General features: G+C 64.4%; 1 protein-coding gene across 1 annotated transcript in view; it reads right to left on the bottom strand.

Moving 5' to 3' along the window:
- Nucleotides 1–18,154, bottom strand: part of MUC5AC (mucin 5AC, oligomeric mucus/gel-forming) — a 24,357-nt gene that overhangs the window by 5,709 nt on the left and 494 nt on the right. Inside the window, exons 2-34 of the mRNA XM_007465998.1 lie at nt 16,891–16,965; nt 15,865–15,924; nt 15,424–15,685; nt 14,990–15,104; nt 14,532–14,622; nt 13,576–13,685; nt 13,240–13,453; nt 13,018–13,143; nt 12,677–12,794; nt 12,264–12,402; nt 11,919–12,029; nt 11,445–11,514; nt 11,214–11,351; nt 10,969–11,133; nt 10,487–10,581; nt 9,404–9,530; nt 8,967–9,222; nt 8,845–8,897; nt 8,492–8,592; nt 8,153–8,304; nt 7,857–7,995; nt 7,655–7,768; nt 7,327–7,506; nt 6,346–6,585; nt 5,960–6,116; nt 5,436–5,564; nt 5,040–5,187; nt 4,524–4,567; nt 4,246–4,431; nt 1,891–3,591; nt 1,397–1,605; nt 713–887; nt 86–336 (exon numbers count right to left, since the gene is read on the bottom strand). Coding sequence (XP_007466060.1) covers nt 86–336; nt 713–887; nt 1,397–1,605; nt 1,891–3,591; nt 4,246–4,431; nt 4,524–4,567; nt 5,040–5,187; nt 5,436–5,564; nt 5,960–6,116; nt 6,346–6,585; nt 7,327–7,506; nt 7,655–7,768; nt 7,857–7,995; nt 8,153–8,304; nt 8,492–8,592; nt 8,845–8,897; nt 8,967–9,222; nt 9,404–9,530; nt 10,487–10,581; nt 10,969–11,133; nt 11,214–11,351; nt 11,445–11,514; nt 11,919–12,029; nt 12,264–12,402; nt 12,677–12,794; nt 13,018–13,143; nt 13,240–13,453; nt 13,576–13,685; nt 14,532–14,622; nt 14,990–15,104; nt 15,424–15,685; nt 15,865–15,924; nt 16,891–16,965 — 6,251 coding nt within the window. The remainder of the gene's footprint in view (nt 1–85; nt 337–712; nt 888–1,396; nt 1,606–1,890; nt 3,592–4,245; nt 4,432–4,523; nt 4,568–5,039; nt 5,188–5,435; nt 5,565–5,959; nt 6,117–6,345; nt 6,586–7,326; nt 7,507–7,654; nt 7,769–7,856; nt 7,996–8,152; nt 8,305–8,491; nt 8,593–8,844; nt 8,898–8,966; nt 9,223–9,403; nt 9,531–10,486; nt 10,582–10,968; nt 11,134–11,213; nt 11,352–11,444; nt 11,515–11,918; nt 12,030–12,263; nt 12,403–12,676; nt 12,795–13,017; nt 13,144–13,239; nt 13,454–13,575; nt 13,686–14,531; nt 14,623–14,989; nt 15,105–15,423; nt 15,686–15,864; nt 15,925–16,890; nt 16,966–18,154) is intronic.

Below are 18,154 nucleotides of genomic sequence, written 5' to 3'. Positions count from 1 at the left end.
AAAGAGAACCGGGTGGCGATCAGCCAGTGCCTGGCGCCCCGAGTCCGCCCGGCACAAGTGGGGGCTGCCCGGAGGGCATCCCCACCTCATTGGTCATCACCCCTCCGACGGGCTTGCGGGTCAGCACGACGCGGTCCTGCTGGTACTCGATGATGATGGACTGTAGGCAGGGCAGGCCATCCTCAGCATCACAGAAGTAGGTGTCGATCAGCACCCGGAAGTGTCCGAACACGGGCACGATCTGCTGCACCAGCACATACGTGCAGTTGTCCAGAAACGTGTAGTATGTGCCATCAAAAGTGACGTAGTGGGGTCTGCCCCAGCGGCTACACACGCCTGCGGGAGGACGAGCCGCCTTACCCGGCCGCACTACGGGCCTCCTCCCACCGTCCCGGGGCTCCCGCAGGGGCAGGTGTGTCCCGCACCAAGCGGAGCAGGCGACTGCCCTGTTGTCGGGACCCACACGCCAACAGCGCACAGAACTCTGTCCAGTAGGTGCCCAATGCGGCCAAGAGGTGGGACCAGACTCCGGATGCCCCCTCGCGCCTGCGTGGCCCGGCTGCTCTGGGCTTGCGCAGGGTTCCGCCGGGCACCTGGGGAGGAGGCTGGGCGCCACCACCACTGCCCGGACCTTGGGAAGTCCTTCCTGGGTCCCACCGATTCCGTCCCGCCTTCTCTGCCATGGCCGCCACCCCCGGCCCCGCCCACTCACACTTGCACTCGTAGTGTGGGCAGCAGTCCTCCCGGCTGGCCACCATCACGGCAGGGTGGCCGTTGGTGCAGTTGGGCTTCTGCGCCTTTGGACACTGGCGCGCCCTCACGGTGATGACCCTGTTGCCCTCACAAGTGGCCTCAGAGCAGTTGGGCATGGCCCAGGTTTCGCCTTTCTGCGGAAGCAAAGACTGCTGCAGGGCCCTGCCCTGAGCCGGCGCCCACTCCTGGGGGCTCAGGGCTCGCCTGGGTCTCCGGGGAGCGAAGAGCCACCGGGATTGGGACCAATACTCACACCAGGCCTCTCCTTCCCCAGCCCCCGCCGAGCGCCCGGCTGACTGGGAGGGGCTCCGGGTGTTGGAGGTTTGCCCCCTTCCCCCTCTGCCCGTTTCCACCCACCCACCGTTTCCACTCCTTGGCCGTTTGACCCTGTCCGGAGCATCAGTCACCTGCTCTAGCCCCCTTTATAGACAACAGAGTCTCAGCCTCGGGCCTCACGCTCCTGGCACCCCCTTCCAGAAGTTCTGGAGGACCAGAAATGGCCGCTTGCCATGGTCAGCCTACATCAGCCAAGGGGTCACCAACCTTCATTCACCCTTGATGCCACAGCCTACTTTGAATGATGTTGAGGGTCCCTGCCCTGGCCCCCTCAAGCCCCCGAGAAGGGCAGAAAAGGTGAGGTTACCATTCTTGGGGGGACTGCATTTGGGCATCCTTGCTGAGTAACGGACACAGAGGCAGAAGGGGAGGACGCTGGCGTGGAGGTGGCTGGGGTGGGAGGTGGTGTGCTGGTGGGACAGGTGTGGTCGGTCCGCCTGACCACATGGCAGTCCAGGCTGCAAACGGCATAATAGCAGTGCCCGGAGAGGTCCGTCTGTTGATAAATGATGGATCCTGCAAGAAAAGGAACGGGAGGGCACTAGGAGAGCCAAGAAGCGATCACCAGGAGGGACTCTAACCAGGCTGGTGGCCCACGTGGGTGCTGGGCTGGCAGGTGGCCTTCCTTCCCAGGCGTAGATGGCATATCCTCAGAGACGGCTTGCTGCCTTCCTATACACAAGACCTAGCCCTTTCGCAAAGACAAGGCACCCCACCCTCCCCTTAACACCGTAGTTTTGTGAACAGGACAACAGTGACCAGGGTCAGCACACACCACACACCCAGGTAGAGTACACATACCTGCGGGGTATAACCTGTGGGCCACACTGCAGTAGCACGTGGATGTGGAGGGCGCTGCAGAGCTCGGGGAGGTCACCAGGGAAACCGTGGGGGTGGTGGACTCTGGAGAGAGTGAGCTGCTGGGAACTGTGACATGTGTGACAGGGCAGCCTTTCCGGGGCTCGCAGCACAGCACGCGCACCTCGTAGTTGAGGCACATCCTGAACCTGCCCGTCTGGTCCCGGTTCCGACACACCAAGCCCACTTCCGGGCTGCACTGCACCACCTGGCCCAGCGTCTGGATGCTGACATCCGGGTGGCCCTCGGCTCGGCACTCCAGGGCGCTGGTGCACTCGGGTCGGTGGCAGATCTTCCCTCCTCTCCTGACGATGTTGCTGTAGGTTTCAAAGTCTCCTCCGTGGGGCCCAGGAGATGGGAAGTCCACGTCGAACCACTCGGTCCACAGGCACCGTGGCTGGCAGGAGGTGGTCCCCGGAGGGGACTGCTCAGTTGTTCTGGCTGTGACCCTCGTTCTCGGGGGCACATGAGCCGAGCTGGCAGCGCTGTGTCGTGTGGAAGACGAGAAAGTTGCGGCGCTCCAGGCGATGCTGGTTTCACCTGTGGTCGTCTGTGTGGGCCCAGGTGTGGTCAGGGGTCTGGTCTTTGTTCTGCAAACGTCCACCATCTCACAGCACAGGATCCGGATCTGGTAGTTGTAGCAGATGGGGGGCAGCTGGTCTTTGTTCCAGCAAATCAGCCCCACGTTTTTGTCACAGATCAGGTGCTGCCCCAGTGCCTGCAGTGAGGTGTTAGGAAAGACTTCTGCCCGGCATTCCACGTTCTTGGGGTTTGCACAGAATTTATAACCTTTGGATCTCAGATTCTGAAAACTGTCAAAATCTCCACTGTTCCTCCCTGCCCCAGGGTAGCTGCCGTCCATCCACTTGGTCCAGGTGCACGTTTCTTGTAAACAGGTGACCTGGGTTGGCTCAGATGAGGGCGCGGGGGTTGTGGTTGACACAGAGGTTGTGGTTGAAACTGTTGTTGAAACTGGCGTTGGGCTGGGGGTCGAGGGGGTTATTCTCCCGGTTGTTGAGGTACCTGGGCCAGGTGTTCTGCTAGTCGTAGAGGCAGTGGTTGGGCCAGGTGTGGTGACAGGGGCTGAGGAACCTGTGCTCCCTGTTGGCACAGATGTAACCCTGCTGGTTCCTGGCGTGGGCCCAGGTTCAGTTGTGCTGAAGGCTGCAGACGGGGTGGTCTCTGTGCTGCTAGTGGGGCAGGCCCGGGAGAAACAGCACAGGATCCTGATCTGGTAGTTGTCACAACGCCCAGAGGCTTGGTCCCTGTTGTAGCAGGTCAGCCCCACCGTTGGGCTGCACTCCACGCGCTGCCCCAGGACTTCCAGCGGCACCTCGGGGGCACCCTCGGCTCGGCACTCCACCACCCTCGGCACTTGGCAAACCCAGTACCCATAGGCACGGAGGTTCTCCAGCGTGTCGAAGTCACCGCTGTCTATGCCCTGTCCCGGGCGGCTGACATCCAGCCATGGCGACCACTGGCATTCCTCCCCACAGCGGGGCCGGGACGAGGGCGGGGCGGAGGCTGTGGGAAGGGTTGGTCCAGGGGATGTGCCCAGGGTGGTGGCCGGGGCCGAGCTCGGCGTGTGTGCTGCCTTTTCAGACAGGCTGAGGTGTGTGCTGGGTGGAAGCGTCGAGCTCACGACTGAGGGCAGGAGAGAAAGGGCAAGCGTCAGGGGTCAGGGCTCCCCACACTCCTTGAGGACACCACCCCGCCCCCTCTGTCAGTGTCAGCTGTCTGTCTGTCTCCGCCCATGATGGGAACTTGGGAGACAGGGCAGCCGCCAAGCGTCCGGGTTATGCCCAAACCTGGCAGGGGTAAAGCTCACCGCAGCTGAGTCAAGGGGTGAATTAAGCTTGTGTAAGCGAAGCCTGCTCCCCGGAATCTAAAGCCAGAGTTACAGGGGCTCTTCACCCTTGGGGGAAGCTCTAGTAAGGCCCTAAGTCACCCTTAGAAGAGGTCAGGATGCGGAGATGCCTGGCCCTGGTGCGACGCAAGGCGATCGGAGAGCAGTGGATCCAGGCAGGGACTCCCCAGCTGGGCTTCCCGTGGTCCTCTCCCCAGGAACGAACCTGGGGTACCTTTGCTCACAGCCCCTGCCCCTTGCTGGGTGCCTCAGCCCTGAGGGCATGACTGGGGACATGGATCCTGCCAGCCTCGCGGTGGCTGGCCCTTCCTTGCTGCAGGCTGACTGGCACAGGGACATGCCCTCTGTCCCGTCCCGGCTCCTTCCTGCTGCTCGGGGCCAGGGGTGGGGGAACGGCCCCGCCCGGTCGGCACACCGCCTATCTGCCTTACCGATCAGTGTAGAGAAGGTGAAGGTGGTTTGGGGGGTGCGGGTGGTAGTGCTGCAGGCTTCGACCCTCCTCTCGATGGTGCCGTTAGCCCCACAGCGGGCGGAGATGCAGCCCCCCGTGCCGTCTGTCGTGTGGTAGATGAATTCCCCGGGACGGAAGCGCCTCCCATCGTAGGTGCAGACACAGGCTGTGGGGAGGACAGCAGCCACGTGGTTAGGGGGCCGGGGCGCAGGCGGGGACCCGAGACCCTGGGCGCAAGGAGGGCCGCCCACCGCTCACCCTCAGAGTCGTAGGTGCACTGCACGCCGCTCTCAGTGCAAACGCTGGCGACGGAAGGGAGATGAGTCTGGGGGTAGAGACTCACCCAGGGGCAGGCAGGCAGGGGAAGCCCACTGGGGTCCCTGGGGGCCACGCCTCAGCCCCAGAGGTCACACCCTCTCAGGGAGCCCTTCCTATCAATGACCAGAGAAGGCAGTTCGAGCGTGGCCACTGAGCCCCCTGGACCTTCTGAAGGCCACTCCCTCTCCAGAGTGTCTTCCCAGAGGTCCTTGGGCCGTGTCATGACTCAGCTTCCCCTCTGGCCCCTTCCTTCACCCCCAGACCCCCCACCCTCATCCTGCATAAAGGAAGCTCGCTGTTGGACCCCACAGAAAACCCAGGCTGGGGGACCCTCTGGCCCTGAAGGAGGGAGGCTCTGCTGGGGGGTGGCCGGGTGGGGCCTTTCCCCAGTAGCGGAGGGCTGGGCGAATCCCCCACGTGCTCCAGGGTCCTCGCGGCTCCGGCCAAGCGCCTCACCAGTAGTGGCAGTTCTTTTCCGAGGGCACCGCGGAGCCCCGCCCGTAGGACTTGCCCTGGACGCGGCAGGGCGTTGGGCATGAAGCTACACATTGCATCTTGTCCTCATCGAAGATGGGGGCCTCTGATGGGCACTTGGGGTAGCAGCCTGGGGACCAGAGAGGCCTGAGTCCCAGCCACACCAACTGCCCACTGCCTCACCCCCGCCTCGACTCAGTCCCCAGCCCTGGACCCCACAGCGCCATGGGGAGCTTGAGACTATGGCCGCAAAGACACCACGAGGGGTCAGGAGCAGCCCGGCCTGGCCGAGGGTCCCAGGACCCCCAGGACAAACCTCGGCCCCAACCACCGGCTCCCCGGCACGGCCCCGCCCAGACCAGCAGGGCAGCAGCGCACCTTCCAGGCCGCGGACGTCGTGCAGGTACCGGCCGTGGGGGTTCCGGCAGGTCCTCAGGCAGGGGGCCCCGCAGGGCTGGTAGTGCCACTCGCAGTGGCCCTTGCGGTTGTAGTAGTCGCAGAACAGGGCTGCGGACAATGGGGGCGGGCTCAGGGCCAGGTGCTCGGCCCAGGGGGCCCCCGGTGGAGTGCCACCCTTGCAAGGACAGCCCCGGGGGGCTCCCCCGTAGCCAGATCCTTGACCAAGTCCTGCGAGCTGTTCTGAAGACACGTCCCTCCTCTGTGCCTCCCAGACGCGGCTTCAGAGGACATGGGCCTGGGATGCCCAGGGGCAAGAGGGGGCAGTGGGGAGGGGGGCTGCCTGGCTTGTCAGGGACGCCCACCCACTGCGGCCAGGCTCCATGGAGGGGGGGGGTGCTCTGCTGATTCCCTTCAAGCCCTTCCTCCCCTCACACATTCAATACCACTCTTGTCACTCCCTGTGTCTCCGCCCCACCCTGATGGACACATCCGTGGGCACTCACGGCAGATGTCCGGGGTCCGCCAGGACACGCACACGCCCGCTTCGTGGCAGGCCTGGGCGTAGGCAGCCACGGCCGTGCAGAAACACTCGCAGTCGCCCCCCGAGTCACAGGCGCACGCGTCGCTCACGCAGGCCTCGTAGTACCTGGCCGACTCCACCTACAGGAGAGAGAGGCTTCAGATGCCGGGGGACCCGCCACCCCTGTGGGCTCCGGGAAATCAGTGCGGCTTGGTGTCGGCCTGGGCCGGTTTCCCCTGGAGCTCGTTGTCCCACGAGGCCAGCCAGACCGGTCCTCACGGCCACAGCTGGCCCTAGAGGGCGGCAAAGAGCCACCGCTCCCATTTCTGTCCCTTCTTCCCCGGGGGCCTGGAGGAGCAGCCCGCGTACGTGGGCGTGGCAGGCGCCGAAGGTGCCGCTGTTGATGATGCTGCACTGTTTCTGGGCCCAGGACTTGCGGTACGGGTTGGCGGTGCAGGGGTCCTTGGGGGCCTGGGCGTCCGGGCAGGACGGGGAGAATTTCCAGCTGTTGCCGAACTCCAGCACGTCGCCCACCACGGACTGGCTCCGCGTGGTGAAGTCATTGAGGGCGTTGTCGTCAAAGTTCCCACACAGCCCGCAGACCCTACCCTGCGGACGGACAGACGCAGAGACGGCACAGGCTCAGGGCAAGCGCAGGAGGGGCCCTGCGACCTCACTCGCTCCCCCCCAACCACGCCGGGGGCCCTCAGGAAGAACCCCACTGGGCTCTGAAGTCTCCAGGAGGGGAGGGCACAGGAGAAGCCGCCTAGTGGCTACGGAGTGTCCCCCAAAGACGGGCTCAGGTCCTGACCCAGGACCCACGAGTGTGGCCCACGGCGGAATCAGGGGCTCTGCGGATGCAGTCAAGTTAGGATGAGGGCATCCTGGGCTGGGGTGGCTGATCCAGTGGCCGGTGTCCTTACAGGACGAGGGACACACACAGAGGGAAGACAGTAAAGGGACATCGTATGCAGGGATTGGGCTGACGGGGCGCCTGGGGCCACGGAAGCTGGAGGAGGCGGGAAGGATCCTCCCCTCGAGCCTCTGGAGGGAACGTGGCCCTGGGGCACCTGGTTGGACTTAGTGTCCAGACTGCGAGAGAAGGGCCACCAGTTAGGGATCATTTCTTCCAGCAGCTGCAGGAGCCGGACACAGCCAAGGGACTCCTACTGTCACCTCCTCTCTATCTCTCTGCCTCTCTGTTTCTCTCTGTCTCTCTGTCTCTCTATATCTCTCTGTGTCTCTCTGTTTTTCTATCATCTCTCTCTGTCTCTCCCCCACCCGCACCCCCATCTCCGGCCGGCCCTTGGTCTGGGGTGAGGGCGGCGTCCTTCCTGGGCAGGGTCTCACCTTGAACTCGGGGCTGAGTCTGAGGAAGATGCTGGTCCCCTTGTCCCACAGCAACACCAGGCCGACATCCATGTCTACCACCAGGTAGTTGCCCATCTGGCGGATGGAGAAGGGTGGCGGCTGCCCCTGTTCCTTCTCGATCACCTCCACGTTCCCGTCACTCAGCTGCAGCTCGTGGCTCTGCGTGGGGCAGGGCCAGTGAGCGTCTGGGTGAGGACCCCGGCTACCTGTCGAACGGGTCCATGGCCCTGCGGCCCCTGTCCCGGCTCGGCCATGGGAGCGTGGCCTTCCTGGGGGCTCCCCACCAAGCCCCCCGCCCACTGCTCACCCCCAGGAAGATCTTGATGGTCTTGGAGCAGGTGGTCCCGGTGGTGCCACAGGGGACGTTCTCGGTGATGACATGGAAGCCGTCCTGGGCGCTGCCATTCCCCCCACAGTGGTCCTGGGGGAGGCCAGGATGGGACTGAGCGTGCACCGCGGGGCAGCACGGCAGGCCTGCGGGGCGGCGGGAGGGCTCGGCAGCCACATACCTGGAGCAGCGTGTACCTGCAGTCCCCGCTGAAGCTATAGAGCCGCCCGTCGAAGGTCAGGTAGTGACCGTCGCCGTACACCACGCAGGTGGCCGGGCAGGGCTGGTCTGTGCACTGCCACATGCGGCTCTTACAGGTGCTGGGGCAGGGGCGGCAGGCATCAGGCCCAAACCTCCCTCCTGGAGGCCCAGCTGCCTGCCTGGGTGGGGGCAGGCACCCCCACCCAGGCTGGGCTGGGCTGTACCTCCCGCTGCAGGGAGCCCTCCCCCAGGTGGGGTCCGAGCCCCTCCCCATACCAGGTGTTGCAGCCCACCCGGATGATCTGGCCCGGCTTGTAGCTGGCCTCGTTGTGCACACAAGGGCAGTCGGACACAGGGATGCAGCCGCCGTCGCCAGTGGCCACCAGCCCGTGGGGACACACACAGCCAGGCACACACTGGGAGCTGTACTATGGAGGCGGAGGGAGCAGACACAGCTTAGTGGACCCCCAGGGCCTGCAACGGGGCCACAGGGATACAGGACCAGCAGCCTGCGGGCAGGGGTCCCCTGGGGCCAGTGAGTGGGCTTCTCCACAGGTACCCATGGGGGCCGAGCAGGTGTGGGGTTGTTGGAGGGGGATCACCGGGGACACTTACACAGTCCATGTCCAGGGTGTGGCAGCTCTTCTGACAGCCAGCCCCAGTGGCCCCAGGCGTGGTATTGCGGCAGTCAAAGTAGACCATGGGTGGGGTACAGACTGGGGAGGGAGGGGCCATTCAGGGGACCCTGGCGCCACCTGCCAGGCTCGCCTGAGGGACGTGTTTCCCGACGGCAGTGTTTGGCCGCCCCAGGGTGAGTGTGTGAGTGCGTGGGCAGGGTGCCCACACTGCTGAGCCCAGAGACGCAGACTGACACCCACCAGCCTCGCTGACTTGTGGGCATTTAACCCCGTACTTAGGTAACTTTATGCAGAGATAATCGAGGGCCCCCTCCCCCACTCCGGGCTCACCTGGAGCTGGGACGTGGCCTCCGATGCAGGTCAGTGTGCCCTGGGTGCAGGTGCTGCAAGGAGAGAGTGGTCAGAGAGCCCCCCAGCCTCGTCCACCCCACCCACTCATCAGGGGCTCTTACCAGACGACCCCCTGCTCGTGCGTCGACTCCCCGTTGGGGACCACGGAGCCCCCATGGTAGCAGGGGCAGCTGGCGGCCGGCACACACTTGCCCGTATCATCCAGGAAGGTGCCGTCAGGGCAGGTGCAGCCGTCCACTGGGACGAAGCTGATGCTGCAGGTGACGTCCGCATCGCTCCGGGCCCGGCAGGTGGGCGGGCAGGTGCTGATGTTGTAGAGGTAGGTCAGCGACTGGGGGCAGGTGGTCATGGCCTTTGCTGCAGGATGCCGGGGGGTGGGGGGTATAGCACTCAGGACAGGGCCGGCCCCCCTTGCGTCCCTGCTTCCGCCAGGCCCTTCGTCCTTGACGGGGTCCCGGGGCACTGGCCTGGGCGCTCCTTGGCCTCTGAGCCTGGTTGGGGGACGGGGGCCATGGGACATCCACCCTGGGACACTCACTGCACACGCCGTCCCGCCAGCCGCCAAGCAGCACGCCCCGGGCGGCGCAGGCCCGCATGTAGGAGGACAGGGCCGCGCACATGCAGTCCTCACTCTTCTCACAGTTGCACGTGTCAAACATGCAGTTCTGCGGGGGGCATCGGGATGTCAGGGACACCAGGCCACACACGGTGAGCTTCCCCCACGCTGCTGCCGGAGCCCCTGCCTCCCCAGGACCCTTTCCCGAGCCTCACGGGGGTCCCACTAACGTGCACAGAGCATCTTGCAGTCACGCCCCTGGGCTGGGGGGCGGGGGTGCTGAAAGGACCACAGCCCCTCATCTGTGTGACCCAGCGGTCCAGCCCTGTGTAGTCAGCCTTAGACACCAGTTTCTCATTCGCACCCTGGGGCCAGCAGGCTACTCACTCCCTGGGTGTAGCCCCTGTGCCTAGCATGGAGCTGGAAGACAGGACGGACTCAGAACCACAGCAGGTGGGTGAGTGAGTGAGTGGATGAGTGAGTGGATGAATGAATGAGTGATGAATGAATGAGTGAGTGGATGAATGAGTGAGTGATGAATGAATGAGTGATGAATGAATGAGTGAGTGGATGAATGAGTGAGTGATGAATGAATGAGTGGATGAGTGAGTGAGTGATGAATGAATGAGTGGATGAGTGAGTGACTGGGTGAGTGAGTGGATGAATGAGTGAGTGGACGAATGAGTGAGTGGATGAATGAGTGAGTGGATGAATGAATGAGTGAGTGGTTGAATGAGTGAGGGATGAATGAGTGAGTGATGAATGAATGAGTGGATGAGTGAGTGAGCGAATGAGTGAGCAGATGAATGAGTGGATGAATGAGTGAGTGATGAATGAATGAGTGGATGAGTGAGTGGTTGAATGAGTGAGCGGATGAGTGAGCGGATGAATGAGTGAGTGGATGAATGAGTGGATGAATAAGTGAGTGAGTGAATGAGTGAGTGAATGGGGGTGGGAGAAACTGGAGGCTGAGAGACCTGCTGGGCCCAGACGCTGCTGCCACGGCCCCTGGGACCCTGAGGGTGGCCGAGTGGTCCAAGGGCAGAGGCAGGTGGGTGGCATTACCGAGTAGTAGGCGCTGGGGCTCACAGCAGCGTGACACCGGGTGAAGGGACCGTGGGGGTCTGTCAGCCGGGAGCACCAGTGCTGAGCGTATTTCTCTGCGCACAGAGGAGCAGGGCGGTCAGCGAGGCTGGACGGCCACGTCAGGCGGGAGCTACATGGAGATGAGCAGCTTTCCTTGTAGCCGGAGTCCCTTATGCTCCGTGTGAAGGAGTGCCGGGCGTCAGCAGACCTAGGCTGCTTCCGGAGCGCCGCAGCCCGGTCTCCCCAGGACAGCAGGCAAGCACGGTGGGTCTCCACTCCCCCCAGCACCCTGATCCTCCCCTCCCGGGGCTCACCGGCCAGAACATCGCATATGCTGAGTCTGCCTGTTTACTACCACCTGACTCCCCCTTCAGGCCGGGCCCCCAAGGAGCGCATGCTCAGACCTCTGGCCCAGGGGCCCCGGCACCAGGTTGGCCCGCGGGGCTGCTGGATACACACACCGCTCTCCACGCTGAGGGAGCAGGGGTCCTCCAAGCTGTTCTTGACGTTGGGGCAGGCGGCCTGGGTCTTCCAGGTGTTGGCGAAGGCGGCGGCCGTGCCCTCCACCGCGCCGCTGATGGTCCGGAAGTCGTCGGCCTGGTTCTGGTTGAAGTTCCCGCACAGGCCTGGGGGCGGGGGTGGCGTGAGGCGCCTGTGTGCTGGGCTGCGGAGGGTGGACTCGGGTGCTGGGTGGTGACCCTCTTACCGCAGGTCTGCCCCTGGAGCTGGGGAGCCAGCCTCACGAACACCTGCATGATGGGCACCAGCTGGATGTCCAGCTGCAGGCCCAGCTGGGTCTGGGCGATGATGAAGAAGCTGGAGGGTCTGAAGAGCGTGACGTTGGCTGCAGACACAGGGGCCCAGGTCTCAGTGGGCGCGAGGGGCGGGGCTGTCGGGGGCGGGGCTGTCAGGGGGCGGAGCAGGGAGGCGCCCTCACCTGCCGAGAGGGGCAGCTGGGTGTAGATCTCGTTCACAAACACCTCCCCGCTGGCCTTTACCACGAAGACCTGGAGAAGCACATGACAGGGCTCACGATGGCCTCCCCAGGGCAGAAGTGGACTGATGACCTGGCCCCCCATCCCCCAGGCTCAGCCTGCTCCACTAAGCTTTCTGCGAGGACCGGACCTTTTACTGGCGACGTGAAAACCAAAGAGATTTACTAAAGTAAAAAAGTCGACTTCAGCAGAGAAGCTTCCTGGCCTCACGGGGGAGGTGTGGAGGCCCCTTGCCAGCCCCTGAGCTGTTCCCTTTGGGGACCGCCAGTCAAAAGAGCCACAAGGGGTGGAAGCAGGGAGTCAGTGGGAGGGTCCTCGGGCCGTGCCTGGGCCACCTGCTGCCCACGTGGGATCAAGGGCTCGGGCAGAGGTCACTTGCCGTGAAGGATACCCCCAACCCCAGGGTCTGCACTCACCATGTGCCCCCCGCCCAGGGTCAGCGTCAGGCTCTTCAGGCAGGTCTCGCTGTCGGTCAGTCCACACCTGCGCAGCTCGGCCAGCACGGTGAAGGCGCTGCTGTCACAGGGCTGGAAACACAGGTCCTCACACAAAGCTCAGCGGCCCCCAGCCTGCCTCATCCTCTCCCCTCCCCACCACGCGTCCGCCCGCCCAGAGCTCGGGTGGTTTCCTGGAGGACTCGGCATCGGGGATCCCAAGGTGGCCCCAAATGCAGCACCTACATGCAGCCCAGGCTGGGGAAGGACACGTGGACCCACAGCCTGAAAGCCGCTCTGTCCGGGGAGAACCCTGGGGCCATGTACCTTGGCCAGCACGTAGCTGCAGTCCCCGTGTACCGTGTACTGCCTCTCGTCGAACGTGGAGAAGTGGGCACCACCCAGCACCGAGCAGGTGCCCGGGCACTGCACCTCCTGGCATCTCCACCGGCCTCCAGAGCAGGTGCTGAGAGCAGGGAGCGACCACGTGGGTGCTGGCCCCCGGGAGCAGCCTGCCCCCCCAAGATGGCAGGTAGACTTGCCCAGGCCTGCCTGCATCACCACTTAGACTGGAGTCCATCAGCGCCTGCCCAGAGAGCCACTGGTCTCTGCCCGGGGACCCGCGTGGGAGAGGACAAGCCCCCAGAGGGGCCGGCCCGGGCGCATCTAGGGGGACCAGAGGGCAGGGGCCGTCCCTGGGCATCTCCGGGGGAGGGGAGGGCAGGGGCCCAGGGTCCTACCAGTTGGTGCAGTCTGTGGAGTAGCTGGTCCCTGGAGTGTAGGTGGCCCCGTTGTACACACAGGAGCACTGGGGCACCGGGATGCAGCCAGTGTGGCCAACGTCATCCAGCACCGTCCCTGCAGAGGCAGGCAGGCCACGTGGCAGGTGCCGGACTGTGCCTGCCATGTGGGTGTGTGGAGGGGACAGGCCCTCTGCCCGCAGTGGCCCTGCCCTGGAGGGTTCCTCAGACCCAGGGGTCCAGGGACGCCTCGGGCCACGTCAGAGGGGCCTTCCTTCCTGAGCACCCACAATGCATCTGTGTGATTCTGGGAGGCCAGAGGGGATGGGGCTCCTGCTCACCCTCGGGGCAGAAGCAGCCGGCAATGCAGTGGTCCTCGCAGAGCTGGGAGTGCTCCAGGTTGGAGCAGGTGTCCACGCAGGGCGACCCACACTCGCGGTACTGCATGTTGAGGGGGCACGTCTGGGCTGCAGGGCGGAGATGGGGCGCGTGTCACGCCCTGCCCCTGCCTCCGACCCGAGAAGGGACAGCATGGCTGGGCCGGGGCCACGCAGGGCACTCACGGCAGAGCTGGGGGCCCCGCCAGTCCAGGGGCAGCCCCCCGGCGTGGGTGCACTGGCGGGAGTACTCGGCAAGGGTGGGACAGAGGCAGCTGGTGAGGTTGGCCTGGCCACAGTGGCAGAGATCTTGCCGGCAGGCCTCCAGGTAGCTGCTGGCGTCCACCAGGGCGGCACAGCCCGAGAACGGCTCGCTGCTCAGCATCTCCTCGCAGATGTCCTGGGGCAAAGCCGGGGCACTCAGTCCAGGCTCTGGAACATCCCCTGGCTCACGGCCCCCTCCTCGGCTTGTCCCCAGGGCCGTGGGAGCCCGACGCCACCCCCGTTCACTCTGGGACTTACAAAACCGGTCAAGCAGTTCACGGGGGGCTCAGGGGCAGGGTCCTGACACTGCTCCGTGGGGCCGTCCATCTTCTGAAGATTCCCAAACTCGGTGGCGGTCAGCTTCATGTCTGCCAGAAGCACAACACCGGGCTCTTTGCAGGCTCCCAGCGGCCCTCGCTCGGGGTGACCGGGCTACGCCTGCCTTCCCCTTCCACACCGCCAGTTTAAGCGGCGGCTACGCAGGACTTTCGGGGAGTCTGGAGATGAAATGAGGAGCTCCCGGGCATTCGGGGCTGCAGGGCAGCGGGTTGAGGTCCGTTAACTGACGCTCCGCTGGCCCAGGGCTGGAGAGTGACCCTGGACCCCTGCCGGCCACTGCTGGGCACTCAGTCAGGCTTCCCCTGAGGGTGTCCCTTACGTATGGGCTCTGCATGGGGCTTCATGGGCCTGACAGTGGGGACCCTCGGATCGGGGCTGCAGCGGGTGTGGGTCACATAAAAGGCCACTGCTTGGCAAAGTCTCAAGGACCAAGAAGCAGAGACAGGGTCTGCATGGAGGCAGGTCGTCGATTTCAGAAGAGGGTGTGTGACGGGCACTGAGAACGGGAGGGCTCAGCGGGGGCTGCCCCGCCGAGAGCGTGTGCTGGGTGGGATGGGGTGGGGGTGAGTGCACGTGAGCTCACGCCGTGCGTCTGTGTGTGCTGGGGCGTGCCAGAGTCTGTGCACGTGTGTGTGGTGTAGGGGCGCGTGCATGCTGGACCTTGAGTGTGTGGGTCTGCGTGCACGTGTGGGTGTGTGCACATGTGTTAAGACTGAGACCTCTGACTTGGGACCCTGGAAGGCAGGCTTCCAGGCAACACAGAGCAGGGGCAGGCGGCGGGGGGCTTCCAGGCAACACAGAGCAGGAGCAGGCGGCGGGGGGCTTCCAGGCAACACAGAGCAGGAGCAGGCGGGGGGTCGCGCCCCGGGGCGTACTGTGAGAGGAGAGCTCGTTGAAGACGGGGGCGCCGTTGAAGTCCCCGCAGAGCCCGCAGGTCCGGTTGGCGTACTTGGCGTCCAGCTCCAGCTGCAGTGAGAGGACACGTCAGACTCCAGCCGTGCCAGGGACAGCCCCGGGCCAGAAGGACAGACGAGGTTCCCCAGGCTGGAGCAGCTGGGCCTCCTCACAGAGGACCCTCCCCACTTGCTCCACGCGGCTGGGACCCGGAGCAGGGGGTCTGTCCTGGAGGAAGCTGCCCCTACACGCAGGGTCTCCATCAGGGGTGTGGACCCTGGGGCCCCGTTAGCATCTGGTCCCCCATCCTCGCTGCCACGGGGCTGGGGGTGTCTGGCTTTCCCACCCTCCTTCGTCCAGAGCACCTTCCCCCCTCCCTGCGGAGGCTGTCAGGCTGGAGGCATGTGCCTGGTCCCCCGAGCCCGGCCCCCTGCCTCACCAGGAGGCTGTCATCCTGGTTCCACATGAAGACCAGGCCCAGCCTGGCCGCCACCTTCACGCCGCTGCTGCGCTGCTCAATGAGGACTCCGGAGCGGCTGAAGGGCAGCTGAATTCTGCGGAGAGAGGGCCCAGCTGAGGCGCCATAGGGCACGAGGGGATGGGCAACATAGGTCTGGGCTTCGGGCAGGGAGGGTCCCTTCAGTCACACGTATGACAAGGTCAACATGCCCACAAGAGCCTGGAGCTCTGGCATCAGAAGAACGAGGAAGGGGCCGCTTCCAGGGGCAGAGGGAGAGCCTGAGCCCCTGGACGGGTCAGGGGGCCGAGCATGGGGGCCTGGGGGGCACCGCTCCGGGCCCCACTCTTGGGACAACTGCACTTCCCTCCCCCGACGGCCCAGAAGCATCCTCGCCATCCAGGGCCCAGACTCACGGGCGGCTGTTGACCAGGACGGAGCCCTTGGTCAGCTCGACGACCATGCCGTCAAGCTTCATGGTGACCCTGCTGGGCACGGTGGCATTGGGGCCTGGGCCGCGGCGGAGCTGGAGGTTGAAGTCCTCGTAGGCGGCACCGCAGTGCGCAGAGAAGACGTAGTTGCACAGCCCGGGGAAGCGGAAGACGTCGCCGTCGAAGGTCTTATAGTGGAAGTTGCCCCACGTGCTGCACACCCGCCCGCGGTGCGCCGCGTTCAGGGCTGTGGGCAGAACAGAGCAGGGCCTTTCCGAGGGCGCCGAGTCTGGGACACCCGGACGTCCCGAAACCTGGGCCCTCATCCACCTGGGAAGCTGCGTTCCCCCTGCCCACCCCCCCACCAGGTCTGACAAGGCAGAGCTCGGCCAACATGGCCCCCCACCTGGCCTCTCGGGGTCTCACCTCGCACCAGGGGGGTCCTCCTCAGAGGCGGGTGGATGGTCACCCCGCGGAGGGAGTTGCCTGTGGAAACAGGGCAGGTGACACACAGCCCTCACCCCCACCGCCCAAGCACAGCTCAGCCCCCACGAGACGCTTTGGCGGCTCCGCGACTGCTCGGATCTGGCGGACTCCAGAACACCAAGGCCAGCGGGGACCACTGTGGGCTGAGAGCAGAGCACCCCAGGGGCCCCAGCTCTCACACCCCGTGGCCCAGAATGCTGTTTGCACTGGGGCTTCCTTGCTCCCAGAATCTCAAAAATGCCTGAATCAATACCTGGAGACTGTCATGCAGAGTGAAGTAAGTCAGAAACAGAAAAACAAATATCGTATGTTAACGCATATTCATGGAATCTAGAAAAATGGTACAGATGAACAGGTTTGCAAGGCAGAAATAGAGACACAGACGTAGAGAACAAACGTATGGACACAAAGCGGGGAAAGGGGGGTGGGATGAATTGGGAGATTGGGATTAACGTATATACACTAATATGTATAAAATAGGTAACAACTGAGAACCTGCTGGATAGCACAGGGAACTCTACTTTGCTTTGCTGTACAGTAGAAACTAACACAACATTGTAAAACTATACCCCGATTTAAAAAACAAACAAACACATCAGCAGCTACGGGCAATGCCTTGGGTGCTGACATCAGGCACAGGTGCGCCTCCCTGGGAGCCCCTTTTGGGGACATGCAAACTGAGGTGGCTGGGTCTGTCCCTGAGCCTCCCCTTGCTCTGGGGCGTCTGGCCGCGCTGGGGGCTGACCCTCACCTGCCCTGCCACCACTGGAGTATCAGGTGTTAACTCCAGGGAGAAAGGGACATTCTGTGAGCTCCCAGCCAGCCTGTCACCCTATCTCAGCCACGCCGGAAGGGGATGGCAAGCAGCCTGCAGGGCCCAAGGTGAGTGACCCATGGCCCCTCAAGGGCTCTTTGACTGCTGGGGCAGGGGGTGGGGGGGCTCTAACAGGTGGGGGGTCCACTCACCGCCAGGCCCCTGGGGGGCAGGAGGGAGGTCCGGGTACGCATAGCCGAGCTCTGCAGTGCTGTCCCGGGCCTGGCCTTTGGGAAGAGGAGAGAGCGCTGGGCCCGAGCCGGCCGAAGGACAGGCACGTCCCCTCAGAGGATGCACGGAGGGAGGGGCAGAAGGTCCGGATGGTGGCACTGGGAGGATCTCTTCCAGGCTGCCGTGCCTCGGAGGTCACCCGGGCCCACGGCTGGGCCACCACTCCCTTGACCTCCCCCTCAGGTGGCCCCATGAGCATGTGGGGGTGTCCCCGGCCCCATGAGCATGTGGGGTGACCCCGGCTGGTCTCTCCAGGGGCCATTCCTTCATTCACTGTTCATTCATGCCCACTGAGTGTCCACCAGGGCACAGCCGCTGGTCCCCTGCTCAGGGCATAGCGGGACAGGCAGGCACCCCCGTCTGGGAGCATCCCATCTACCAAGGGAGCAGACAGTAAAGCCGCGGGTCTGCTGCAGCTGGTCCAAAGGCAACCAGAGCTCTAGAGGAAAATTCAGAGCCTGTTGGGGATCTGGGACGAAGAGTGGGGACAGAGCTGCACCCAAAATGGGGTGCTCAGGGCCACTGCACAGGTAGGGGCCTAGTGCCGTGGAGGCCAGGCAGGCAGGGCCCAGGGACAGGCAGTGTCGGCCTGGAGGCCACCCCAGGAACCTCATTTCTGGGGTCCTCAGAGGCCGTTCCAAAGGTGCAGAATGTCACCAGACACAGGCTTGCCATGATCCTGCACAGAGCTGGCATGGCAGGAGGGTGCCCAGCCCCCCACCCAGAAGGGGAGGCCCAGCTCTCCTCTGGGTGGGGGGCTGACCCAGGGAGCACAGCTTCACTCACTGGTGTTCTGGCCCCATTTCTCAGATCACCCGGGACAACCTGGACTCATCCTCGCCATGTGTCCTGGGAACATCCAGTGGGGCAGCCTTGCCTGGAGTACTCAAGGGAGAGCTTCCCAGTTCTGGGACTGTATGGTGGCAGCGGGAGACTGGGGACCGGGATGTGAGAGCCGCCTGGGGCAGTGGGGACCTTGGCTAACACGGCATGTTCCCCAAGCTGCCATTCCAGGAGCTGGGAGCCACCCCTCACCCATCCAGGGCCCTGCTATCCCCTGGGAAGCAGAGGAGGGAGGTGCAGGTCCAGATGGGAAGGGGCCTCCGAGGACCGTGGGGCCTGTGAGCCACCCTCATCACACCCTCCACCTAGGACTGAGCCCACCACAGAGAACCAGACAGGGAA

This window comes from Lipotes vexillifer, unplaced genomic scaffold (genome assembly GCF_000442215.2).
Source record: "Lipotes vexillifer unplaced genomic scaffold, Lipotes_vexillifer_v1.1 scaffold1094, whole genome shotgun sequence".
NCBI classification, from domain to species: domain Eukaryota; kingdom Metazoa; phylum Chordata; class Mammalia; order Artiodactyla; family Lipotidae; genus Lipotes; species Lipotes vexillifer.
The sequence above is the reverse complement of the archived record's forward strand: the minus strand, read 5'-3'. Positions and strand labels throughout refer to the sequence as shown.